Source organism: Haliaeetus albicilla, chromosome 10 (genome assembly GCF_947461875.1).
Source record: "Haliaeetus albicilla chromosome 10, bHalAlb1.1, whole genome shotgun sequence".
Taxonomy (NCBI): domain Eukaryota; kingdom Metazoa; phylum Chordata; class Aves; order Accipitriformes; family Accipitridae; genus Haliaeetus; species Haliaeetus albicilla.
The window spans coordinates 27905990-27932892 of record NC_091492.1 but is presented as its reverse complement, the minus strand read 5'-3'; the positions used below and the strand labels follow the sequence as shown (position 1 = coordinate 27932892).

At 44.1% G+C, this 26903-nt stretch overlaps 2 protein-coding genes across 9 annotated transcripts in view; both read right to left on the bottom strand.

The window, feature by feature from the left end:
• PITPNB (phosphatidylinositol transfer protein beta) overlaps nt 1–9633 on the bottom strand; it is a 35619-nt gene extending 25986 nt beyond the window's left edge. For both annotated transcript variants that reach the window (XM_069794509.1, XM_069794508.1), the window contains exons 1-7: nt 9523–9633; nt 6606–6636; nt 5556–5701; nt 3545–3636; nt 2938–2945; nt 1578–1652; nt 314–397 (exon numbers count right to left, since the gene is read on the bottom strand). In XM_069794509.1, the coding sequence (XP_069650610.1) occupies nt 314–397; nt 1578–1652; nt 2938–2945; nt 3545–3636; nt 5556–5701; nt 6606–6636; nt 9523–9542 (456 nt within the window). In that variant the 5' untranslated portion in view covers nt 9543–9633. The remainder of the gene's footprint in view (nt 1–313; nt 398–1577; nt 1653–2937; nt 2946–3544; nt 3637–5555; nt 5702–6605; nt 6637–9522) is intronic.
• A 6384-nt stretch (nt 9634–16017) lies between these two features.
• Nucleotides 16018–26903, bottom strand: part of TTC28 (tetratricopeptide repeat domain 28) — a 199974-nt gene continuing 189088 nt past the window's right edge. For 6 of the 7 annotated variants that reach the window (XM_069794498.1, XM_069794500.1, XM_069794501.1 and 3 more), the window contains 6 exons: nt 26131–26362; nt 25621–25697; nt 23481–23504; nt 22552–22681; nt 22101–22208; nt 16018–21588 (listed from right to left, as the gene is read on the bottom strand). In XM_069794498.1, the coding sequence (XP_069650599.1) occupies nt 19964–21588; nt 22101–22208; nt 22552–22681; nt 23481–23504; nt 25621–25697; nt 26131–26362 (2196 nt within the window). In that variant the 3' untranslated portion in view covers nt 16018–19963. The remainder of the gene's footprint in view (nt 21589–22100; nt 22209–22551; nt 22682–23480; nt 23505–25620; nt 25698–26130; nt 26363–26903) is intronic. The other variant, XM_069794499.1, reaches the window with a different exon arrangement.

Below are 26903 nucleotides of genomic sequence, written 5' to 3'. Positions count from 1 at the left end.
AAATGCTTGCTTGACCAAATCAATTACTTTATCTACAATTGAAAGTAAACACTACACTTGTGCCAAAAGCCTGTTGCCCTTCATGTCTTAGTTGTGCAACTAGAAGTCAAATTCAGTAGACAGAAGTTGTAAATGCATTTACTAAGTGTGGAACTTTGGAATGAATGATTCTATTCAAGACAATTTTCATTTATCTGTTGGGTAAATTCCATACCATTTTAGTTTATTCACAATCAACACAAAGCATCAACAGAATTAGCTGCATGCTACATCCATATCCCAATAGCAGAGCAATAGCAGAGCATTTACTTACTCCTGGTTCTACTTGAGTTCTATCTGCAATGTCAATATGGACAATTTCAACAGTCTTCCATGTGTTTGGATCTAAATTGTGCACCTGCAAAAAGAGGAAAAGGAATGATTTCCATGCTGTCACCTCACACAGCGAGGCACCTTATGCAGTACGTATGCGTGCCATGGATTTTTTCTGGCCTTCATAAAGGCAGTGTTCTCAAAACCTATCCTTTCTTCCTCTGCCTTTCTAAAAAGGAATAATCTCCACAGTTACAGTTCAAATTCACTCACTAACCAATTTTAAACCAGCACAAAGCCTTCACTTCTTGTGCATTCAGGAAACCTGGATTTAAGATTAAGCTGTATTCTTCTGTCACATTTGTTAGTGCTAATGAAATCAACCTCTAATTAGAAACATTACCCATTTGGTAGTCTCCATGAGCTTTTTGATCTAGAAAGGAGCTGCACAAATTCTAAAGTGCGAATATGGCAGGTTTCAATAACCTGACTAAATCTAGTAGGTTCCCTAAATCATAGGGCTGCCTTTAATACAGACCAGATGAAGTGTGTGTCATATGAAGGTATATGAAGGTCTGAAGATGTAATCAGCTTCACACCTGTAGTCTGTCAGGCATACCTAAACTTACAATTACAGCAAGCAGAGCTGTCCAAGAAATATTCTCCTTCTCTGTAGCATATCCATTGCTACAGTTCATCCAAACACTGAAAATACACTGACAACTATTCCTTTGTGAATGGTTTATGGATAAGTTTGTCACTATAGTAAAAAAACAGCTGAAGAGACCTGTGAACCAAACCAACTATTTAGAGAGGAAAACAAGAGTATTGCCAGCTTGGAAAATTTGCAGAAGCTGCTTCAATATATAACTCTACAGAAGTGTATGCAGATAAACTCCAATAGCCTTGTGAAACCTGTTTTCAAACAAACTTGTCAGCCTAAGTAGCACAAGCATGTCTAAGGTAAAAACATGAAATTAAAAAGAACTTACTGAAAATCTATTTAAATATTTGAGTGAGAATCAAGTGTCTGCATTGGCCTCAACACAAAAAATAAAAACCTTTTCTTGTTCTTGCATCTCATTAGGTGAGACAGCTGACCACGTTAGAAGGATTTGAATAATGCTTTCTTTGTTTTACATTATCACTTGTAGGGCTTTGACTTTATGCAGTAATTATTCACCATTACCAGGTATAGAATACTTTATCTGGATGACTATATGTTGAAAATATTACTAATACTTGGTATCCAAATCCCAACTCACGTTCTCTGATGTCCCCAAATCTGGTTTATGCCAGGTCTCAATTTTTATGAAGAAGTCATCTTTCATATATTCATTCTGTAAGAATTAAATCAAAAAGCATGAGTCTGAATACACCTCTGTGCTTAAAGTTTAGATAAATGATATTTACATATAAGTCACTACAAAGCCTTGACTAGCAACATATTCCAAATTATAAAATTATATTAATTATAAATTATAAAATTAAATATAAAAGAAACAGCTCCCTTACCCACATGCAGAAATAGGTACAATGAGATAACTAGTATCTAAATCTTAAGTATCAGCTACGGCAGTAAGTAGTAAATTAAAACCAGCTATGTTTGAGAAATCCATCTCTAACTCTTGCATACAAATAGAAATAATACTGTCATTTACCATCCTTCCTCAACCCTGAAATTCTTTACCTCCATGTTCAAGTAATTTTCAAATTATGAATACTGCAGTTAAGACAAAAAAACCCTAAAATACATTTGCTTGAAACTTTTAATAAGTGAGACTATTCTGAGGCAGGGGTAATAGATAATAAACACTAGATGTTACTGTATAGCACAATTATGATAATAAAGGTCCAGCTACCACTGAACTGTATGTCTAAAGACTAGCACAGAACGCTTCCAATTTCAGAAGAAAGCATATACCAGTGTGCGCATGTATCATGATGAGTCAAGCTAAACAATTCACAAACTGATTTGTTACTCCTTATGTTGCATCCACCTAGTGACAATCTAAATCAAGTTTGCAAGTGAGCAGATAAAGCAATTTAACATTAAACTTCTAAGCTTCCTTAAACAGGTCACCAAAATATATACACAGGGAAATAAAGTCTTAATGATCTCTTTCCCACGCATCTTAAATAAAAACCAGAAAACCCCAAGTGCCCAGCTATGATGATCCATTTAGTTTCTCAGTTAACCCATTTTAACTGAGGCAGGATTTCACTTTACAGAAATGGGATTTCGGACATTTAGGGATTGATTTTATTTCACTGCTCTTCCTGCATTCAAGAGTGTAGAAACGTTGGATTTGGATTTTTTTTTTTTTCCTCCCCCTTTTTTAGCCTTATGTCTTACCAGGACAGATATTATGCTGCTGTAATGGTAAGTAAAGGCATAAAAGAAGATACAAAACATGAAAACATTTCTCTGACAAATAATAGTTCTAATTATAGCCATGTGCAGACAAATAAAGTAACAAGGAGCTCTATGCCAGGAACCCTCACAAGGCATATATAAAAGGTTGAAGCTAGCTTGCTAGAGTCACAGTCAATTTTAGCAGTAATAACAGATAAAATATATTTAAAAAAACCCAACACAGGACTGATAGTAATTCAAATACTCACTGTCACAACTGGTCATTGGAAACACATGCAATGAAAATGAAAAGGAAACACAAAGTGTTATTAGATACAATTGTTTCTGAAAAGTCTTGCATAAAATGATTGCTTCACAGCATAAGAAACATTCAAAATTAGTCTAACAGCATTTGTGTGCATCAAGTCAGCAGAGTTCAGCAGACTTTGACTTGCTGGCCTTAACCTTAGAAGTTTGTTATAAGATATTTCAAAGTATTCAACAGAAACACAAAAGAAATAGAGCCTACTCTTAGAACCTACGCAATTAAAAGTATTCAAATAAAGCAATCTCCTTATTCTAACAGACTATGAAGAATTAAATTCCTTTCAAACTCTCTGTTCTAGACCTTAAGAGAATCACCTCTTCAGTCTTACCCTAGGGACACTGGATACTAAGACTCTGGAGGAACCAGTAACTAGTCCCTCGAGGTTGCTCTTCAGAAGCACCTCTCATTTTCAGAAGAGGAGATCTCACAAACGCAACATTAAAATTTGAAATATATTTTCCACGTGATGGCATCCGCTTTTCTCCTAAACTGTTTAAGACTATCCCTCAACTGAACACTGACAGCAAAACACACAACAGTAGACCTACTTGTTCTACAGTAGGGATATGCATTCCAAGCCTTCTCATGGAACACCAGGGAGCCTTCTGGAGCAATCATCCTTACAAAACCAGGAACTTTACTGTGAAAAACAAACATTGACAATATTTTTTAAATTTCTGCCAGCTGAAATTCCTCACTGATATCTTCCACGCTAATAAGAAAGGCACATTCTACCTAAGCACCTTAAAGGTTATGATGCACAAGTTACCCACAGTTAAATATGTTGGAACTCTAGCAATTTTACTGATCACAACATAATGAAGAAAAAAACCAGGGAAGGTAATAATCAGATAATTGAGAGTGAGCTAGAAATAATTTTGGAAGCACTATGATCACAATGAAAGCTGTGCTTTCTTTTCAAGGACAGCAAAGACAAGTGTTGAGGGAGAGCGCTGCCCAAGACATGCCACCTCCAAACTCTCTAGCAAAACTGCGGGTTCATCAGTGAGCAAGCTTGTAACTTGGCTGGCCTGCATTCTAGATGGAAGGCCATTCAGCTATTTCAACCACGCTTGAAGAGGAAAAATGCAGCTCACCATAAGCAGAATTACCACCTCTGATAATAATTGTCCTCTTTAGTCCAACACAGTGCCCATGACGGTTGCCAAAAATTGGATGCTTGGGACAAAAGTAACAAAATCTGGTACAAGAGAAATTTGGTATTACCTAGGAGAATACTTGAGGCTGGTGCCCTTAAGTAGGTGAGTTTGAACAAACTATGTGTACACATGTGCATAAGGGACAGACAGAGTTCAATCTATGTAAGCGTCCCATCCTCAATTTTTCTCCAAGGATGGTGAATAAGTTCCTGTCCTTTTTTCTTTTAGATTCAAGGGAAAAAGACAACTGATGATTCCTTTTTTACATCACAGGAACCTTATGTCCCATTTATCTGGGACTTCTCTTTTTCTAGAGCAAGCAAACACAATTCTTTCGGCTCTTCCACACGAGTCATGCTGCCCATGCTTACTTTCTACCCTCTAGTCTCTCTCTAGTTTGTGCACATCTGAAAGTCCAATGCCCAAAGCCAACTAAAATTAATTACAATCCATACTGTGCACGCAACAATCCTGCATAACAGAGCCCTGAAGAAAGTTTGCCTTCATGTTTACTTTCGCATAGCTGAGACACTAAACATTCAGATGCTTTTGAACAGTACTGCTGTACAGCATTTATTTCCCATGTTGTCTTTGTGCTTCTCCAACAGGTAGCCAAGTGTAAACATACTCAATTCTTCAACTTTCTAGACCTTTTTTCCCCAATTATAAACATTTGGAATACTAATCCTCACAACTTGACAACATATTACAAATCCTAACAATGTGGCTGCCTTTATGGTACTGCAGCCCTCTAGAGTAACATCAACTGTTAATCTCTAAATGTTCAGACCCCTTTTGGGTCAGTTTTCCAAATAAGCCAGGTTTTACCCACTGTGAAATGTATGTAACTTCTGAAAATATTCTTTACCTTACTCATTCTCTCTCAGAAAAACATTACCCTACCACACCACAAGAACTTGTGTGATGCCTTATAGAGTGTTTTTAAAGAGCATTCAGCCAATAAGAACTCTTTCTTAAATACCAAATCATATGAAAACATTCTTCCTTTATAATGCAATAAACATTCTCCTTTTCTCTATCCTCCTATATCAACACTCCTGTCTTTTGGGCTATCCTACAAAGCATCTGTGATACCAACCCATCATTTCAGCTATCTACTAAGCATTCAAATTATTCTTACTTAGAGATGCATTTGCCTATTCACATATTGGACATTCTGCACAGTTCTCCATTACTCTGTCCCACATATTTAAAATCCACTGTATTTCACATGTTTTCTCACTCACCAGAGCATTCATGCACAATTCAGCAAATTACAGACTGGCAGAAAAATGCAAGTAAGTACCCCAGAATAGTAAGCAATGGAAGGCTGCCCTCACTTTTAAACATTTCTCACTCAATATCAACTGACCATAACACGTATCAATGTTTTTCTCACCTCTTTAAATGATAGATTTTGTGAGTATATTGTCCCTTCTCGCCATCCTTTTCATAAGGCTCATTTTTTAAGACTTGAATTCCTTCACCGCCTCCTGTTTCATTTTTGCTAGCTTCTGCCACAGAATAAAGTTGCCCAACTTGATACTGAAAAGTTAAGAGAAGTAAAATTTCAATTTTAAAGTTAGCCAAAACTTTTAATGCATACAAAAATTTAGCTGTTTCCAGTGAAAATGTGGTAGTACAAGCAAGATTATCAGGGAAGTAAAATACACCATATAAAAAACATTTAGTGAAGTATGACAATCTGCTGGCAAAATCTATCTGTAGATCACAAGCACCAGGTCCATAATCAGCTTGTTTCATATTAATGCAACACTTTTGTATAGTATACCAAATGCATTATTCTTCATTTTTCTCATCCTAAAAGCAAAGTATATATGTTGTTCTTAATTGTATAAAAGAAATATAATTTTTAGTTTACAGATTTTGAAGTGACTGCTTTCCAGCTATGAGCGTCCCAAATTCATACTTTTAACCAACTAGATACTGCCCTCCCAGGACTCAAAATGCAAACTGCAGAAGAAAGCAAGCATAACATTTTCCCTCAGAAGTACATTCAGACATCCTACCATGACTTTCATTTAAATATATCTCAGTACCATTTAAATAGCTGGCTTCAGATCTTGGAAGATGATTCCTACCTTTGCCTTTAGGAAAAGACTTGGAGTCACTCAATGCCTTGATCAGCAGGAAAATTCTGCTGCAGTGCAGAATTTCACAACTTTCTTTTCTTGCTTGTAAGCTGTGGAGTGGCTCAGAAACAACTAAAGGTTCTCTGCCTGACAGGCATTTGCCTCCTTTGAAATCCACTAATCTGCAAGAGGTTAACTCTGCTCAACTGGTGGCTTACTCATGCAGTAACTTACCTGTGGCAGACTGCTGGGCACACAGCACAGGACACATTTGGATACAGACTAGTCAGATTTAAATTAAGACACATCTTCCCACCCTTCACCCCAAAACAAAAGCAGGTTGGATGAGGACATACCTCTTGCACTGAGCAAGGTAAAACCACTCGGCTGAAAGAGGAAAAGAGCAAATTCAACAAAATGAATAATTAGGCTTCATCTGCAGATAACAGATATAAACTGTAACAAAGACATTCAAGAAGGAAGTGTTAAAACGGTTAATTCAAGTTTTCTTTTTAGAAATGCTCTGTAACAGTAAGGTTGCATGGATGCAATGCAAGAAATTCAAGTAAAAATCAACAATGGATACGTTCCAAAAGTTTAAAAAAAAAAAGGGGTTAAGACCGTTAGAAGCTGCAGAGAAGAGCCAGGAAATCCAAGATCTACTTCCAGCTCTGCCATAACTTTGTATTGTGCTGAATTTCTTTAAGCTTTGAGGTGTGAGCTTTTTTCACACGTTACACAGTAAGCAGTCCCGTCTGTACAACTTCAAAGGACAAATGCACAGGCTCTCAGAGCCTACAAATGAATTTTGGCAATTACAGCAGTTATGAATGATTTAAAAAAGCAACCACAGCCCATATCCCATTTAAGTGGCAGAACCAAGTGCATTTTATGCAAACAGTTTAGTTCTAATACAATACACTGTACAGTTAACAGCAACGTCAGGGGATGCAGAAGTTGATTTTTCACAGCAACAGTACACTGCACAGACAGTATTTTTCAGTTTCACCTTACATAATAAAATGGACAAAGATGATACAAATCATTGTTGTTGCAAAGCAACATCATAGAACAACTACATTGTTCCTATAGGTTTTAAGTGATGTTACCTCCTTTACTGAAAACCTTATGGCCATTAAGATTCAATGCAACATAATCATCCTGAAAGCACGAACATAAGTTAAGTCTGTCCACTGTTTTAGAGAGGAAGAAAGTTATTGTTAGCTGATTCAACTCTTGCTACCCCCTGCTGTGTCCACATTTTGTGAACAGTAAGTTTGACATGTTTTTGTTTAGGTACTACTATGAAAATTACTTCAGCAGCTTGAGTGCCTTGTACCCCCCCCACGGCAGAAAATTCAGCAACCTTGAGAAGACAGAAATGATCATCCCCAAGGATCAAATTCAGTCTTTCAATTTCCATGCAACTACTTCTTTACCCCTTACTGGATAAAGATTTTCCTATTTTAGTCTACTATGTGCCAAGCCGAAATAGTTTTATTTAAACCGTAAAACCTTCAGAGAGAAACAGAAAAACATTATCAGCCTCAAATGTTGGCAAGTGTCAGGCTGAAAGCAGAACTTGCATCCAAACACAGAATGGCCAAATGGCAACCACAATAAAATTCCCATAAGGAGTCCTATTATATCTCATTTTACCTGATAAAAAGTCCTTAAACTGTTTTTAAAGCTGGCTAGCAAGACCAATAAAGACAGAAGACACCTGTCTTGGCATTAGCAGATCCTGACTGAATACCTAGAGAGGACACATCTGTGGCTTGCAAGGCAGTATAGGGGATTTTTGGGCAACTTCAGCTTTAGTCTTTAATGGGGCAACATGTAAAATAGGAGTATAATCAGTAAAACACAGCAAGCGTACAGGTACAAGGAAAGGTGAGGAATTAAAGGGAAGAATTGTAAGGAACAGGTTTTTTTGAACTTAAGAATGATGACAAACAAGGCAATAATTCAAAAGAGCTGAGTAGCAAAGAAATCTGATGAGAACTTCTAAAGCACACAGCCCACCATTATCTTGTAGGAAATGCAAGAGAGACAACTTCTCCTGCAAAGATCAATGCAAGGTCTCGCTAAAATGCGAGAAGAGCAGGACACTTGGTTCTGCATGCTGCGCTGCCAGATATAGCGCTGGTACCTCAGTCCTGTCAGTTTGCACCTACTCTCTGAAATTTAGGTACATCTTTGAAGTATCCTTGGAAGCCTGTTTGGAACCTAACAAACACATTTGCTACTATTTATTATTTTGAATTATTTGGAACCTGCACATTGCCTTTACTACTACAGCAGAGACTACATATTACTAGACAGTGAGGCACTATAAAGCCAAAGGGGTGGGAGGAAGAAACTGGCTGGTGGTTTGCTAGCAAAAGACCTTACGGGAAAGATCTACCCAACGACACAGTGTTCCCAGCACCCCCGGCACAGGTAACTGCAGAGCCATGAAGGACACCGACGCTGCTCCAGGACTGTCACCACTGCCACTTGAGTTCCCTGCTAAGCAGAGTGGAGGCCCCCTTTCCAAAGCACCTGAGATACAGCACTCCCTGCAACGTCTGTCAGCTTTGCAGGGGCACACAGACATCGGCGCCTTGGTAAAGCATTAGCCCCAAAGGAGGAGTTTGAGAAACCCGTTCTGCGGGGACACAGCTCACTGGCTCCGGGGCGGGGGTCACCCCTCGGGATCACTCCTCGGGATCACTCGACTGCACGCACACGCGCGGGTGCCTGTGAAGTCGATGGCACCTTCACTCGGCGTCAAGTGGCAGCTCGAGGCTGAAGCGCGGGACGTGGGCGCGGAGCACCAGCGCACGGAAACGGCAGAGAAGCACAAAGCAGATCCGCGCCCCGGGCCGGCGGCGCTCCCGGCTCCCGGCCACCAGACGAACCGCTCCCCGAGCCGCGCGGCGGCGTCTCAGGCCGCGACCACCGCCCTCGCTCGGCCGCCGGACACCGCAGTCCCTGGAGGCCCCGCCCGCCCGCAGGCAGCGGCCGGGGCGGAGGGCCGAGCAGCTGCCGGCGCCCCGCGCAGCGGAGCCGAGGGAGGCCCAGCGGGGCGCGGCGCGGCGCGGCGCGGCGCAGGCCGGGCCCCGCCCCGCACCACCCCACCCCACCCCACCCCACCCGACCCGGCGGCGGCCGGGCCCGGCAAGAAGGGAGGAAGGGAGGGATGGAAGGAAGAAAGGGACGCGAGGGCTGCCCGCCGCGCCGGTCCAGGCCCCGAGGCGCGTCGCCGCCACCGCCGCCTCCCCGACTCACAATTCCTTGATCAGCACCATCTTTCCCTCGCAGGCCCGCACTGCGCACGCGCGGGCGGCACCGCCTGCCCACGCTGCACTGCGCGCTTCCGGGGGAGGCCCCGCCCCCACGGGCCGGCGCGCCCAATCCCGCCGCGCCGTGCGTCCCCGCGCCCGCTCCTGACGCGAGCGCACGCCGGCACGCCGCGCCTGCGCCGGCCGCCGCCAATCCGAGGGCGCGCGGCTCCCGCGAGCGCCCCACCTCACCCGTAGGCACCCAATCATCGGGGCGCGCCGCCCGCCCGGCTCCGTCCCGGTGCCGCCCTCGACTCGCGTGCCCGCGCGGCGACGTCATCGCTCCGCGCGGCCGGGTCCCCTCGGCGAAGGAGGGCGGGCAGCACCCGGCCGCGTACCGGCCCGGGGCCCCCCGCGCAGCCCCGCCCGGGCCGGCGTCCGCGGCCCTGGCGGGGGGGGGAAGTGGGGCCGCGGCGCCTGCCGGGCGCCCCCCCGCGGCTGCCCGCCCTGGGGAAGCCGAGGAGCGGGTCCGTGCCGGCGGCGCGCCGCCGGTGTGGGGGCTGGAGCGGTCCGAGGAGGCGCCGCGCCGCTGGGAAGGCGGCTGGCGCGCTCGCCCCCGCGTAACCGCCCGCGGCCCCGGGAAAACGCGCGGCCGGTACCGTCGCGGTCGCGCCCGCTGGGCTCGGCGTCGCGGCCCCGCCGCTCTGCTGAAAACCGACCGCGGTCCTTGCGATGAGGCGTCGCCGCTTGTGCCGCGCTGTCCAGCTGAAGGAAGCGCCTGGTGAGGCGACACGACTCCCGGCGCAGGAGCCCCGCCGGTGGGAAAAGAGAACCTGAAACGTTGGTTCATTTCACCACCCCCACCCCCCCGCCCCGCACGGGGGAAATCCTGGGAAAGGGGGCAACCGGCTGGGAGCTGGGCCCGACCCTGCTCTCCCGCAGCGCAGGCTGTGCATCTTCGCCGCCGCGACGGCGTCGCCGAGCTGACGACGCCACCGTCCACGTTTCACTGCCAGCGCTGTCGTTGCTCCGCGGCCAGCAACGCTACCAGAGCTCTTCTCTTTTGCGGGGGGGGGGGCTAAAATTTCTGTATGCAGTGTGTTTCAGGCCAAATCCTTTTCTTGCGGATTGCTGTTACGTTACCTCTGGACTGCCCCTGTTTTGCCACACAAATGAAAACACAGTAAACCAGTAACAGAAGTGCTAGTGCCTCCACAAAGGGAAAGACCCTTTCACTGTTTCATTAAAGGGTGTAACACAAGCAGCCACAATTGCTGTGCCCAGTGCTGCCCTCTTGTGGGAGAATTTCTTTTATCCTTTATCAAGTTCACAGATAACAGGGTCACCAGAAATTAATCGCCAAACTGACATACATACAACAAAGAACAAGACTCAACCGTTACTAGGCTCAGACCTACCTGCACCCTCTGGTCCCACAAACCTGCTGGTGACATTAGACTATCAGCTTTCATTAAAAATAAAATGAAAAGAGCCTACAAGTCTTAGAGGCACTGAAAGAAGGCTCAAGTGAGCCCCAAGAGCAGAATACCCAGTGAAGCTCCTCGAGCCTGTAAAGAACCTGTAACACTAGTCCTTGAGGAGAGAAACTGCCTTCGTATCTCAGGGGGGTGCTGGTGCCAAGTCCCTCTACACCAGGCAGCTGACACTACTCAATTTATGCATGTGGCATGTGGCTGGAGATTACCTGGCTGGGGGTCAGAGGGGTGGGACACACTTTCACTAGATGGTGAAAGAGCATCACATCTCCCAGCTCCCTTTTTATCCAACACATTTCTATTAATACAACAATCAAAGAGCAGAGTGGCGGCAAGAGAAAAACTTCGTGGGGAGGGGAGGCAAGCTAACTAAACCTTTACTCCAGGCATTTAATCCGAAAAGGAATACGCAGAGCTTTGGTGTGTTCAAACAGGGATTTCTCTAGTAGCAACAAATCTTTACACAGGAGTCTCTCAGGTACTACGGAGACATACAGGATTGAATTCCAAAGTGAAAACAGGAAAATGAAGGAGACAGAGAGGACAACACAGGTGCCAGTGAGTGATGAAGATAAACCTGCTGGAAGGTTTTTATAAACCTCCATGAATGGTGAAGCTTAAGAGACCTGGAATGAGGAGCAAATGATAAAAACTGGTTGTAACTCAGCTGTTCAGAGCTGGAGCACAGCAGAATTAAGAGAATCCAGGACTGTGTCTTGCAGAGAGACCTTATCCCTGGAACAAGGACCCAGCCCTGCTTACTCTCAAAGCCACTGCCAAACCACTGTGACATACCCGGCTCTTCAACATGGGGCATAGGAAGGACAACATGGGTCAAGTTTCCCCAAGTTGCTTCTGTATGCTGTATTCGGCTTTATCGTTGTTTCCATAGTGACTAAAGTTTATCCTGTGGCAAAATGATGCCCTGAAAACAAAGCAGCTGGGTAACAATATTTCTGTTTCGGGGCACCCAAAAATAGTAAGTCAGGTAAAACTACAGGATTTACTTAAAATAATGTATTCTAAATATATTTATTTGCTTTCTAGTTTGTGAGCATTAGCGTTCTGGGTTTTTTTTCAGATTTTTCTTCATAGCTATGCTGACTAGCCACTTTTGCTTTACTGTGTTTGAAATGCTCGCACAAATATAGGACTAGGTAAACTGGAAAGAAAAAAAAAAACATTTCAAGATCTGACAAAGGGGAGGGTGAAACTGCAAAGTTGCAGTTTCACCCTCCTGCAGTTTCTGCAGGAGGGAAATGATTCCTTCTCAAAAAATGGAAAAATATTTGGCTGTGGAACAGTTCACAGCATTTACACTTGCAGAGATTTTCATTGTGAATAATGCTGCCCTACGGCTGACAAAAGAAGGGTATCCTTTTAAATGGACATTTGTGTCAGCTCTCAACCCACAGGAACCTAAACCACACAATTTTAATTTATGGGTAGCTACTGCATTTTAATTCTGGGTAGCTGTTGGTGTCCAAAACTGGCTAAGGCAGATTTTTGTACCTTGTTGAATTTCGGTCTCCTGTTTGAGCATCAGTCTCAGGACAACACCAGTGTTCCCATGTTTCTGAATTGCATCCTTTGCCCCAGAAGCGACTACTGACCCCACTTCCAGGCTCATCCTTGCCTACCCTCTTCTTTGACAAGCCATCTTCCCCAAGTTCCATTTGCCAGTAGCTAGAACTAGTGACGCATTTACACATCAACTCCACTAAAGGAGAGCAGAAATTCACAGACAGGAAAATTAAATGTTGCCAAATGACCTTCCCACTGGTAAGCGTCTTTAAAGAAAACCCCCAATAGGCTCTGCCTTATGAAAACATATTTTCATTCAAGTATCTTGCAATGTGAAAGATGGATGCTATGGAAACTGCCGCTCCGACTTATGCCTGCACTGGCTCAGTCTATGAGGCAAAGAAATTACAAAGGGCTGTGCCAGGGCACAGTGGTGGGGCTTTAAGCGTCTGCTTCCCAAAGTTCTCAAGCATTCAGTGTTTTCCTTTATTTGGTTTTTCAAAATCCTGGCTGAGTGCAGTCCCCTGCTGCTACTCCTTCCCCATATGGGCAACATTTGTCTTTTGTTTACTCAGCCAGCTGCAATGTGTGCTCTCCCCAAACCCCTCATTCTCTTTGTTTATATCTAGGTTATACCACACACAATAGTATCATCCGAGTAGCAGCATCCTGCTGATTCCAGACCCTGCACACAGACACACCACTTCAGACCAGCCCATACAGTTTCACTACAGTCTCTGCTTGTGGAAGGGATGCCTCCCCAGCAAACTGTTCTTCATGGGATTCCTCCAGCCTCGGCTTGCCCTGCATAAAGAACTAATATTGCCAGTGTGGTTGCACATCAGTGACTCCTGGCTTTTGTCAGAGGTTGAGCCTGCTGACACATCCTGCTGCCTCAACAGAGGTTTGCGTGCATGTGAAGTGGGATGGTGGCAGTAAAACACGAGAGCACTGTTTCAGGAACTCTGCAAGGGGACCTGTTGGAGGGTCACTGGGCCATGGTCTGTCACACCATGAGCTGGGTCCCTGGGCAGGGCTGTGCTACCCCTAATTTTGTGTCTGTGTAGAGTTGTTAGGAGACTGCTCTAGGTCTGTGCATGACTTTTAAGGGACCTCGGGGAACATGCCTGCTTCTGAAGTTCCTCTGACCCTCTTCTGGTCTCCAGCACTGTGCGGTAGTGCAGGCTTTGCTCTTGCTCTGACACCTTCCCACTGATCGCAGCAGGACAATTAGCTGCACCCAGCCAGCAGGGTGAGAAGGCAGAAGCTGCAGCGCTGTGCTGCCAAGGCAGGAGACATCACTGGTTCTCTGAAACAAAACTACTCCCTTCCTTCAAGTTCCCAGGCCCCCATTCTTCCTTCTGTGATGAAAGGGATTTGTAACTGTGGCCAACATTTCCATATAATGAACTGAAAGTGGGAACATGCTTTTTAATATTTAAACACTCTCTCTTTTATGCTAAAAGGTCAAAGTTGTGCACTTTAGCACACAGGTTGTATTGCTGTGTGATTCAAGAACAGTGGAGGTGAGGTCAGCATACCCCAGCTCTGACATTTCCAAGTAACTGGAGTTCTCCCATCTGATCTGCCAGCTCCTGTGCAGTGGGTGCCCACATGCGTAACCCAAAGAGTTTGCCTTTTTCCCCTTGCACCTCAGAGTATCTTTTAGGTATACCTGCATGTTCTGGCCACATGTGGGAACAGCAATGCCTGTGCTCCTCCGCCAGCTCTCTCTCAGCCACAAAGCACTGGAAGTCTGAGGACTATCCAAGAGCAGAAAAGACATTTGTGGTGGACATTTCTCAGAGGTTGCTGCCAGCCACTGGAAAACAAATGTCCCTCTCCAAGGGCTTCTCAGAGGAGGACATGGGAGAGACTTGCTAAGGAGAGCGCAATCCCCTGTACGCTTCTGGTTTGTACAAGTGGCAATTGCTGCAGTTCCCTGTGGAACAGCTTTCTTGGAGTCCACTGAAATACCAGCCACAGTCATTTACCAATAAAACCACATGTAAATGATGTCATCATGTAACAGAAGGCAGCTGGTACTCTTTCTGACAGGGATAAAAAAAGTAAGTTCTTCTCTTTGGAGAGTACATTAAAAAATAACAAGAAAGCGAGGCCATCTGGGGAAAGTAATAAAACAGAACTAGAGCTGGAGCATCTGCAAAGAAGTCAATGGCCATTCTCAGTGAGAAGCAAAGGCTGTGTCCAGCTGGGAGCCAAGATCAGCAGGAAATGGCATATGCAGGTATACGCTACTGATAGTGTACATCAACATGCAGTAAGAATGTGCGTATTGACACTCACAAAATGCTCCAGCCTGTACCTGATATATATTTGCATATTAAGTATTCGATACAAAAATGTTCAAGGTCAGGCTTTAAGACAACTCCCCTCTTGTTTTTGCAGTGCTGAACTGACACCTTCCCACACTTGCTGTTCTAGAAGCATGTCTCTGAAAGGAACAGGACTTTCTTACATCTCGGCCATACAGTGACATTATCTAGTAACAATGACAGGAGAAGCTAAGGCATCCACACCAGCTGCCTACTGACTTACACTGGATGTGTCACCAGGCTGTAGGTAATCATAAGGGCATGACTAAGCTGAGGCAGCCACGTATAAAACCTTTGCTGGGGGGCTGCACTATCCATGCTTTCACATACAGAGAATCAGCTATTTCAGATGCATGCCAGGAAAGGTCCCTTACAGAAGAGTTAATGCCAGAGAAATTGCAGTGATTTATGTGGTTCAGATCACCTCATTCGCAGCATATCAAAGACTGGGAGGCTGGAGACTGTAGGCCAGTAAGACCTTGCTGTGTCATGACCAAGGATATGGTTTGCGTGTTATGTCAACATGGCCAGAGGCTACATTGACACAAGTGGGAGACTGTCATCAATGGAAACTTCCGACACCATAAAAAAAAGTCAAATTCTGTTTAGTTTTATCTGGTCACTAACACTTCCTCTAAGGGCAAGGGCACCTTTCACATGGGGGCAGAAGGAAGATTTAAGTCAGCAAGTTCCAACTGGCATCAGTATGGGGAAAACATATCATACCTTCAGCACTTGGTTCTTCCATAGTGGAGGGATGGGACTGGGCAATCCTTCAAGCTCCTTCCAACCCTATGTGTCCTTTTGCTGCCGACTACAACGAGACTGATACCGAGCAAATATTGACGCTTCCACCACCTGCTAGGAAAAGGAAAAGCAATTTCCAATCATCCTTTGTAACAGGAACACTACCTTCTGCCACAGAAAGAGGAGGAAGTTCTTGATGACCCCTCACTTCCACAGGGAAAGCTGAGGACAGCTGCTGTACATTAGTCATACTTTGCCACAGAATGCAGATTTATGCGTGACTTCTTTGCTTCTTGGGAGCAGGCTAGAGGAACAACTAGAAACCAGTTGGGTGTCAGGACAGAGAGCAGTGTGCTAACATATTCTTTCCCAACATCACCCTAGACCAAGAGACTAAAGTACTGATAGAACTCATGCTTTAATAGACACTGAAATCACAAAGAAAGAAGGCCAAATGCCTTAGCAATTTCAATAAAAATATGAAAATCTTTTTACATGGTAAATTTCATAGTATAAAAAGTTTAATGCTGTCTGGAAACAGAGTTTTAATTTACAAAGAAAGTCCTTATAGGCCAAACATGGCTAACACTGCATACAAGGAGAGCAAGCGCTAAAGGGCTGCTGCTTGGAAGAGTCTTTGCTGACAGTCCTCTCTGAGTTACCATCTTCAACGCTCTTTTGAAGGAGTTCTGCAACTGAGGGGCCAAGTTTTCCATGCACATTTGCAGCCTTTCTGGACAGCACGGCAATGCAATGAACCCGAAACTGCTCAAATCCATTATTACCACCTAGCCTGAAACTACAGGTGTTTCTTACAGATTCACAGATATTTCTGTGCACCCGGACCTATTCTGCAACTTGAAAGAGATGTTCACAGAATGAGTTTGACCTAATGAAAGGAAATATGGCCTAGAGTGACGTACGTGGGTGTAGCACCCCTTCAATGCTTTTTCCTTGTTTAAGTAAGGTATGATTAAAAAGATGGAAAATCAGTACCAGGCCAGAGTACAGGCTAACCAACAAAATCAAGTTAAACTGGATTTTGATCAGAGAGATTGTTTACTGTTCCCATTTAGTTGGAGCTAAAGACAGTCAATAAAAAAAATCTGTAATCTCACACAGTAAAACATACTGGGTAAAACCAAACTAAAATACATTCTATGGCCTTGGGGAATGGCTGCATGTGGCAGGTTTAATGTGAAAGTGGATAATACCTAATTCTTATTGCTCACTGTATTAAGCAGTGTTGTCACTTGTACCATGCACAAATACAACAACGACAAATGCATTTAAACTCCACAGAAGGAATTCTAATATCAAACGGAGAACATGTTATTTTCATTTCCTGAATTTCTCCACATATTGGGCAAACCTGATAAAACTTTTTTCTCACAAAGGGGTTTTTTCTCATTCAGGGGGTGGAGGAGTGAGGCACAAGGTGTGTGAAGTGTCTCCCAACCATGAGTAAGCATGCATCTTCATGGCTTGCATTAAGCCAATGGAAGTGCCCTGTGTCAAGTCAATGGAAACACATTTCCCAAAGGACTTGTTCTAGTGACACTCACCTTCCATATTTATACAACACCAATTTCCCAAATACTTAACTTCCTCTACATCTGAACCCTTCCCTGTTTCTAATGCTCCCCCCTCCTTAAAAAAACAACAGAAGAACCAGACATGCCCCCCCCGCCCGCCCCCGGCCCCAATTTAGCTCTTTCTGAAAACTTTAGCCAGCATGAAACCTACTGGCAGCATGAAAATGGGTTGTACCAGAATGGCAATATATAATTTCTACAGATTAAAAGATCCTTTAGTTATGGAAGTAAACTACAAGTAAAGAGGCTTATTTCTGGTATGTTATGCAGCACTACAGGGAGTATTTGCTGTTGCTATAAACAAAAAGCTGCCCACTTCCATCCTGGATGTTCCTGGGATGTCGTTTTAAAACAGTTATGCTGGTTAGAAACAGAGTAGGTCACATGAAGTCTCTCAGCAGTCTTGTGACCACAGCAAGTTGCATGATCAGCAATATCACCGTCTACATGATGGGTAGACGCTGTACTGATTCATTTTGGCCCACTGTTCTAATTTTTCCTGCCGAATGACGAGAAGATGGTATCTAGCACCAAACCATCACAGAACGATGTAATGTGCAGACAAATAACTTGCGTCATATCAGTTGAACAGATTTACTCAACTGTTTTGCTACATTGCATAATATGAGTAGATGAGTAACTACTCTTTTTGTCTTTCTGCACCGAAACTTTTGTGGTCATCCATCCCTTGTTAGCTGACTGTAACAACACAGCCCTATTATTCTTTGCCTTTAGTGCTTGTGTTAATTTCTTGTAATGGCAAAAAGGAAAACATTCTCCCCAAACCAGTGGATTCTAGAGTATACTCAAAGCAAGCATTTGATATATGCACCATGAGTAAGCTGAGCCTAAGTAATTTTATATTCCGGTATCAGAATTGAATCCTCTGTCCTGCTATCATGCTTTTCCTCCAAGATCCCTAAGAAAATCACAAATGATCAGATCTGTATTTTCATGAAGAGCATCCAGACATGATAAGTGCAACAATTACCTGCATCAGCAATGTGCCCCTAATACGTTTACAGAGCTGACTGCACTCACCATTCAGGTAGTCAGTTGCAAGACTGGAAGTCGACTTAAGATCCAGCTAAAACTCAGGGCCTAATTAATTAAGCCTCACAACACCTCTGTGAGGTAGGTAGGTAAGTATTACTATCCCCATTTAGATAGAAAGGGAAGACGAGGCACGGAGAGGTGAAGTGATTAATTAGCCTTCAGTCACTCAGCAGATTTTGGGAGTGCAGAATAGAAACCAATAGCCTTGGTGATCCAGTGCTCCGACTTCATAGCACATGGCCTGTGAAATACTTTGCTTGGATCTCAGTGTGCTGTGTGGCCAAGTTAATGCTACCACATGCCCACAGTTTTCAGTGCATGTAAATTACCATTTTGATTCTGATTACATCACTGCATTCAATAGCTGCTTAAAAGAAATAATCTTCAACTTGATCCGTAACACCTGAAGACCATCTAGACTAGGAAAGCTTACTTTACACATCACCCCAGGGGTGCTCTTTGTTCTTTTCTCCATGAATCAGAGGGCGCATAGGTTCTGCACACAGCCACTCTGCTTGTTGCCTCATGTACGTGCTCTGACTGCACTGACATCTGCTTAGCCTGGTATACTTGCTCCAAAAGAAACTTGCTTCCACTGCACGGGAGAGGTTTGCAGACCTGCCCGTGATGAGCTGTGTGGAATGATTTGGCAGGATCAGTGAAGGATTTATTTGGTCAGGTGATTTCTAAACCACATACACTGAAGTCACATTCCTGCCTACTGTGGAACTGTAAAATAATGTTCTGAGTTTCAGTGTCTGTAACCCCTTTTCTGTGCACACTTAGCAGACAGAAGACATCTGTGCTGCCCAAATACTCGCCAAGATGAAAATTTCACCTTCATAATACTGTGTGCCAGAAAGATCAGAGCATTCAACAAAACAAGAACTTGGCTCTCTGACACTCGTTCACTACCTCATGCTGACGCTCACCTTGCTTGTTATGCCCCAACCATTCTTTTTGAGCAGACCAACCAGCAAAACATCACCTGAAAGGTATCCCTCCAGAAAAGAGTTACTCAAGATGCAGGTTTTAGAATGGGGCACCCCTGTCCTCTCGTCATTGTTTCACTGGACTCTAAATGATGCAAGAGAACTGCCAGTATCATGCTGGTATGGAGTTTTATTGCCAGCAATTTCTTGTGTTTGGCTAACTTGGCAGAGATATCTAGAGGTATGTTATCTTGTCCTCTCTGTCAGCCTTTGAAAGCAATCAAATAAATGGCTTGTACCTCTCCAGGCAGAAACTTATGCATACTTCTTTGCAGTATATATGAAAGTTCTGCCTCCTCTCACTTCCCTCTCGAATCCCTGATATGTCTAATTTCTGAATAAAAAGCCAGCTGTAAAACCTCCTGTTAGGTTAAGAAATACAAGTAGGTGGTTTAAAAGCTAGTATTTTATGAACAGACAACTAGATTCATTGGACCTGTTGCTGCAAATACTGAACACTACATAGAACCTGTTATCAAGTGAATCTGGCCAAGGTCCTGATAAGGGAAACTAAAACCCATCTGTGTAAGGCCCATGTTCCTACGCAGTGACAGACAGGCCCAATCCGTCACATTCCTGTGCATTGCCAACTGTGGGTACAACCACGGCTTCTTAGATAATAGGTCCGTATTGATAAAGGCAAGTGGGCAAAAGCAAATACTTCAACAAGATTGTAAGTCATCAGCTGGTACCCAAGACATTTCAACATTTGGAGGAAGGAAAAAATCTTCCCGGTGACAAAAATTTATAACCATTCCCAGATGGCAGCCTCAAGGGGCGTGTGGTTCCTGGTGTGCTACTGGAAGGTGGAGAATGAGTTGATGTCACTGCATTTGTAGTTTCAGGGCGCCTGTGTCCGTTTGGAGGGTTCTTTTGTGGAGAAGCAAGGTGTTGCTCAATAGACAGGTCCTTTAATTCCAGCTTATCTGCACTTTCTTCTTTGCTGTGCCGTGGAGATAAATTAAGCAAGCTGAGGACATCTTTCTTAGAAGTCATTGTTCCAGGAGCTCCTCGGAGAATCTTTATTGGGCCAGTGGAGTGATGGGGAGTGCTTTGCCAGAACATCTTTAAGTTGTGAATTGCTTGCACTTTTTCATCAATGGCAGCCATTTTTAATTTGTCTATGTCTGGGGCATCAGCTGGACTTGAGCGAGCAGAACCAGCTGAGGAATAAGAAAGGGCAGGAGATGGAGTGCTGCCACCAGGAGACTGATGCCCTGAGCTTGGAGAGATATTTCTGGGCGATTTAGAAATATGAGCACTGTAGGGAGAGCTGGGGTACTTGAGTTTGAAGTGAGGCTGCTCAGTTAAGGACCCATGTGAATCACAACTTGGAGATGGCTGCCCACTATATTGGCCTGTGCCACCTTTGTTTGACATCTCCAATGTTGTAGGGCTGTTATAGCCAGAACTCACTTTCTGAAGGGATGAACTCCTTGTTGGAGGCTTTGGTTTAATTGCAAGAGGTGAAGACTGATTCTTCTGACTAGAGCTGATTGGCCGACTGAATGCACTGGTCTCTGAAGATCTGAATGCAGACACACCTGCTGGGGTGGAAGCCCCATCATCTGAATTGTTGCTCTTGCTTATTTGGCTGCTGCTTCTCTGAAGACGTTCAACAGCAATGAGGTGACTCTGAGTTTCCTCCAGAATTTTTTGGGCCAACTCTTGTGGATCAAGCTTTGGATTACTGTCCTCCTGGGATTTGACAGTGCTGTCAGTCTCAGTGCTAGACTGGTCAGATTCCCCAGTATCAGAACTTGCAAGTTTCCCAACTTTCTGGAAAGGTGAATTTGGACTGGGAATGAGAGTCATTTTAACAGGAGAATTTGGGGTACTTATGCTCCCTTTGGAGTTGACAGACTCTTTAATGCCTCCAGTCTGACCAGTTTTGGGCTGTTTGTTATCAGGGGAAAATCCTGGTTTTATGTTTTCTTGGTAATTGGCCAAAGGCTCATTGCTGATTATAGAAAAACCTTCATACTCTTCCTCATCTTTGCTGGCTACAGTGCTGGTTTGCAGTGACAACTGGGTCTGTACTGCAGACCTATGCGGATAGATGTTCTTGGGCCTCTCATAGTCCTGGCGTCCTCTGTGTGCCACACCATCTGTCATGCTCTCTGGCTTGGAAACAAAACTCATGGAAGAAGCAATGGAGCTCAGGCTATACACAGAAATGGCATCTGATGCAATGCTGTCTGGACAAGTAGGAGAGAACGGAGGGTTTTGATACTGGGGTACAGGGTTGGAAATAGACTGAGCAGAAGCCAGTGACTCTAGTGATGAGGAACTGTCCAGGCTAAGGCGCTTAGGCAGCTCTGTAGAATCTAAAAAAGAAAAAAAAAAGTACAAACATGCCCTTAGATACATAGTAAAATCAAACAAAACCAGGTAATGTTCTATCAGAATTAAGAGGAAATGCTACAAAACAGGCATTCAGACTCTATGCTACTTCAAAAAATCCCAACTACTACTTAGGTGAGGAGAAAAAAAAAAATGTGCACAGCCCAGGAAACGCACAGGCAGGAACCTCAGTCCAGGTATCCCAGGGGAAACTTGTCAATTCATTATCATTTAATATCTCAAAACCAAGAGTGAGTCATACATCCTCTAGTTGCTGGACTCTATTCCCAGCTTTGGCCTCAGCCAAGTCTTAGTGTTTGTTTCCCATATAAAAATAACATTTGCTGCATCTGTAGCAGGATGTATGGTCTGTATGACACGTGTGATGACGTATGTACGATCTCTGCAAAAGGTAAGAGTGCGAGATTTCAATAGAAGCCATTCTGATCAAGTCATCAGATGATACAGGAGCAAAAACTACTCTAAGTAGCTTTACCAAAAAGTGCCAGCAAGGATTGTAGAGCAAAGTGCATGGTCCTCCTATTAGCTTGTTTCCCAGTTTTCAGAATCACCTCTTCTTGGCCAACTTCACAAAGGTCAAAACCTGTAGTGGAATATGGAGCAGAAAATCATAACTCATTGAAAGATCCAATGTCTTAAACAAGGGTGATCTCATTTGTAACACAAACAGAACAAAGATATATGAGGTCCTGCAGCATCCTGGAATGATGACTCTTCACCTACAATGTACAGTTTGTGGGTTTGTTTTTATTAGTATTTAGTACGCCTTCTCCAGCAGGTCTTGGGAGCTTTATGGTGCTGGACTCTGAACACATACACATGAACAAATCACTCCAGCTGAGTGTCCAAACTGACACTACTTCAAGCCACCATATAAGACACCAACAATAGTTTTAGAAAGACAATGGAAATAAGTGTTTTCCTACCTAGAGCTGCCAGAAACTCATGACAGCCAGGTAGCCTCCAGAGTTGGACACTGATGGAAACCTGGATTGGTGCAGAAGAGAAATCTTGCTCCTTCTCACCTGCCTGAAGTTGAACCAGGACTTGATGCAGCTGAAGATAATAATACAAACATTAGCCATTCCTTACAAATCACAGCTTTTCTGACAGTCAAAGCTAAGGAAATGCACTGCACACACCCCTTTCCCTGTACTCCCATATATTCAGCTGCTGCTCCTGAACAGAACAGTGAGACGAAAAGGTCTGGGCAGAGGGACAGTCCAGGGACAGCAATAATGGACAAACTTGAACAGCAGCAAAGGTAGGGACAGAACAGGGGTGAGGGTTGGGGGATGTGGCCAGTGGAAATTGAGCAAGAAGGAAGTACAGCAGGAAAATCTGTGAAGTGAAAGAAAAGAAAAGAGATACTTTGGGGCTGCTCACAGAAATATGACCCATACTCCTTATGCAAATCCCAAGAAACTCATTTGCAGCATTTAACTGGGTAAAACAAGTCATATGAAACCATAGAAGACTTTCCTAACACCTCCATGGCCTCCAGGAAAGAAGTTTCTCAACTGTGCCCAAGGGACAGGAGTAGCAAAATAGAGAAAAAATGTGTTTATGAAGATCTGACACAAATTAAGGTGCCAGGATCCCATGTAATTCAAAAACATAGCCAGGGCAGGAAAGATGGAAAGTCATTAATCACGGACCAGCTAACCTCAGGACCACCCATCTCTTACAACCCACAAAAGCTTACACAGTCTTTTTTCCACAGTAGCACTATGGAGCAAATTCCAGGCCTGAAAGCGGGTTGAAGACACTATGCAGCACAGGGAAATGGGTCTGCAGCGACCAAGGCATTTTAGCCTGCACAGCAGTGTCATTCCCCAGTGCATGTAATACTCACCATTCCCACCATATTTTTAACAGCCTTCGGGCAGCAGATAACCAGAAAGGAAAAGAGAGGAGAAAAGAAAGAAAGAACACAGGTTATTCTGTGCTACAAAATGCCTGTGATCGGGAACCCTGCAGTGACACATCCACATGCAAACCAGCATCCTGACTGCAAGATGCTCCATCCAGAGAAAGAAGGAAGCAATAGAAATGGCTTGAGCTGTGAATCAAGAGTCCAACAGCGTGGGAACAGGCAGCTGGAATCTGGGAGTGCCCAGCTCATTACAATCAACTCAGACACTGAGCAGGCAGATACTCAGGCCAACCCACGTTCTGGCAGAAGGCTGAACATAAAACAAGCCCTTCTCTTGTTTTCTCTGGGATACATTATTGGCACTTAATGCAGTCAGCAATCCCTAACTTTTCCTTGCACATGTGCTAGTACTGAAGCTCTCTCTTTTGTGGTTCCTGCCTTCTGTTTTGCACTAAAAATAAGCATTTTCTATCCAGAGCAAAAGATCAGGCTCCCTGCCTTGCTGCTTCACTAATGCCAAGAGCACCTGCTCCCTTATGACACCTATCACCCATACAGGAAAGACAGTAAGCGATAACCGTCATTACACTTCAGTTTTGAACAAAGTATTCTCTCCTTTGGGACAGGCAGAGCCTTAGCTGGTCACCAACTGAACTGCTGAGAGGAAGGAGGGGAAAAAAGCAAGTAACCGCAGAGGAAGGGAGAGCTACATTGAAAAACCCTAACTTGTAACTGGATGGACTCTTGTGCAAAAGGAAATTCTGCCCAGGGTTTGGGCTACAGAAGAACATTTGAAAAACAATGCAATACCTCTGCCAATATTTATTGCATGGGGCAGCTGAGGAAATGGCAAGTGCATCTTTTGTTAGTTGTGTATAGCCACCTGAATGTTTTTCCTTGGGTGATTTAGTTATCTGAGGCAAGAAGACAATCGTGAAGTAATCTTATGGACACTGTAACACATTCCGATCTATCGAAATAGTGTCTTCTACTAATCACATCCCTTCGACTCCAGGCCTCCCTCTGGCGGCAATGAGGGAAAAATACCCGCTATTCAGCCACACAAGTCTCAGGCTCTGATAAAAGAGCCAAAGCAAGAAAGCAAAATGCCATAAAGGACAAGCCATTAGAAATATCTCATGTGCTACTGTAGATCATAACAAGAAACCCTTTCCTTGAAGCAGACTCAGTCTAATGGATTGACAAAGCAGACTTCCTAGTGGGTGACAGAAAGCTGGGGCTCTTATTTTGCATTTTGTGCAGAGAGACTCAACACGACAGAATGAAGGGGAGTCCTCTGAAGCTACACAGAGATAATCCCAGCTACCCACCATGGTACTTCCCTAGAACACTTTTGCATGGGGAAAGGGGAAAAGAAAGTGAGCTATACGCCCATTCACTATGTGCAGTGTGTTAATTTACTAAAGCAGGCAAATGATCAAGATAAACCTCATTAGAGGAGCAATCAAGACAGTAACAAACGTGTAATGGAAAGCCAGCCAGGCTGGTGGCACAGAGAAAGGTTAGGTTAGGCTAGGCATGCTAGAAAGACTGGGGAGGCAGAGGAACATGAAGGAGATTGGGGGGAGCAGGGAGGAGGAGTCCCTTAGCCACAGGTGGCACTGCCTGTCTCTTAAAGACTGTGAATCCTTTCAGCAGAGCTATGAGCATGCACACCACGAGAAGCACAGGCTCAGTAAGTCTTCTGACAGATCTTGCATTGTCCAAAGTCAGCTATACCTTGAGACTTTTGTAATTACAGTGGACAAAGACCAGCCAACACAGGCCCTAGACAGGATGGCCAAATAGCGATTAGTGGTTCTGCCACTCATTTCCCATATTTTCCTTCCCCTTCACTGCAGTAGGTATCATGTTTTCACTTATGTCACTGAACAGAGAGACCCAAGGCCATGCAGCCCAGCAACATACCTGCATTCTTCTCTTCTGGACACACACTTTCATTCACACAAACAGGCAAGTTTGGAATTTCAAAGCGCAAGTCTCCTAGCAAGCTCTGGGTTGATAAACCAGGGCATAAACCATTCTGTGCATTTCTGAATTTACTGACCGGGGAAGAACCTTTTGGAAACTGGTACTGGAGGAAAACCTCCCAACTCACCCTGTTGATAAGCTGTTCTCCTGTTTCTGAAGCTGTGATAAGTTTACAAAGTGCCTGAAGTGCAGGGTTAGGCAAACCTGAAAAACATCAGCAGAAACAGGGATTGTACAGTATCTGTTTCTTGACTGCTAGAAATGCAACAATCTGAACAGAACACCAACTTGGACAATTCCTAAAACCTCTCCTCCGCATCACTGAACAGTTCTGGACACAGCAGCAATTTCCAGAAAGCAAAAGGTTTTCCCACTTTGCATCTGATTATGCATTTTCTGACTAAGAGCTGGGAGAAAGGAATAGTCAAATCATGCTTCTCAGATACTGGACCTAGTAGTAAATGATTCCCACCTATGACAAAATTTTCAGTAAACATTTACTTCTAGAACTTCTACCCTGTTAAATACTTTTATTTCACTGATGTAAAACATCACTGTTTTACAGGCTTGCATCAAAGAAAGGCAGGGAAAGGTTGATGTCTGTTTGGACAGAGCCCATAGCTGGCCTGCTTCTTACCTAGGAGGGACTGTATGGTGGTGCTGCACTGCTGTAGCCGGTCACCAGGGTCAGAGGTTGGGAAGAACACGGCTGCTGGGAGGCCACTGGCTGGAGGGTCCAAGCGAAATCCTACCGCAGTGAGTAGTGCCTGCCAGCCTGGAATGCCACCAACTTTATTCTCCACACTTTGTTGGGAGGTATACATGGAGTTGTGTTGCCCATTCTGGATTCGCTGCAACGATTTCTCCACCTTTGGGGAAAATACAGCATTAGCTTATTTTATAAGAGATTTTTACTAACTGTCTCTTTTAACACAGTGAAGAGGCAGGAACAGCAGGTCAAGAGACAGCAAACCCAGTGTTGAACTTGGCCAGTCTTACACAGAAGAATGTTAGTGCCCTTGAAAACAGAGGCTCTAGTAACTCAGCACTCACAGCTGTAAAATCACTATGATGAATATCAATATTCTCTGGGATGCTGGGGAAAGTAATGCCACAGGAAACTAAGTACCAGTTTGATTGTGATAGTTTCCTTTAAGCCTGGCAGCTGCATTTCTCCCCAAAAGATGACTCATGTTCAGGTTCCAGTCTCTCACGTACACTGCTTATTACCAGGCAAGAGTCTGCAGCTATATGGTAAACAGTAAAGAGAGACGTGTGTCCACAAACCCCAGCAATTGGGATGACTAGCAATATTCACAGGTTTCCATCATCCTATGGATACTCCACATTCCTGTGGAACCACAGAAGACACATTGGAAAGACAAGTATTAGAAGTCATGAGAGATTATT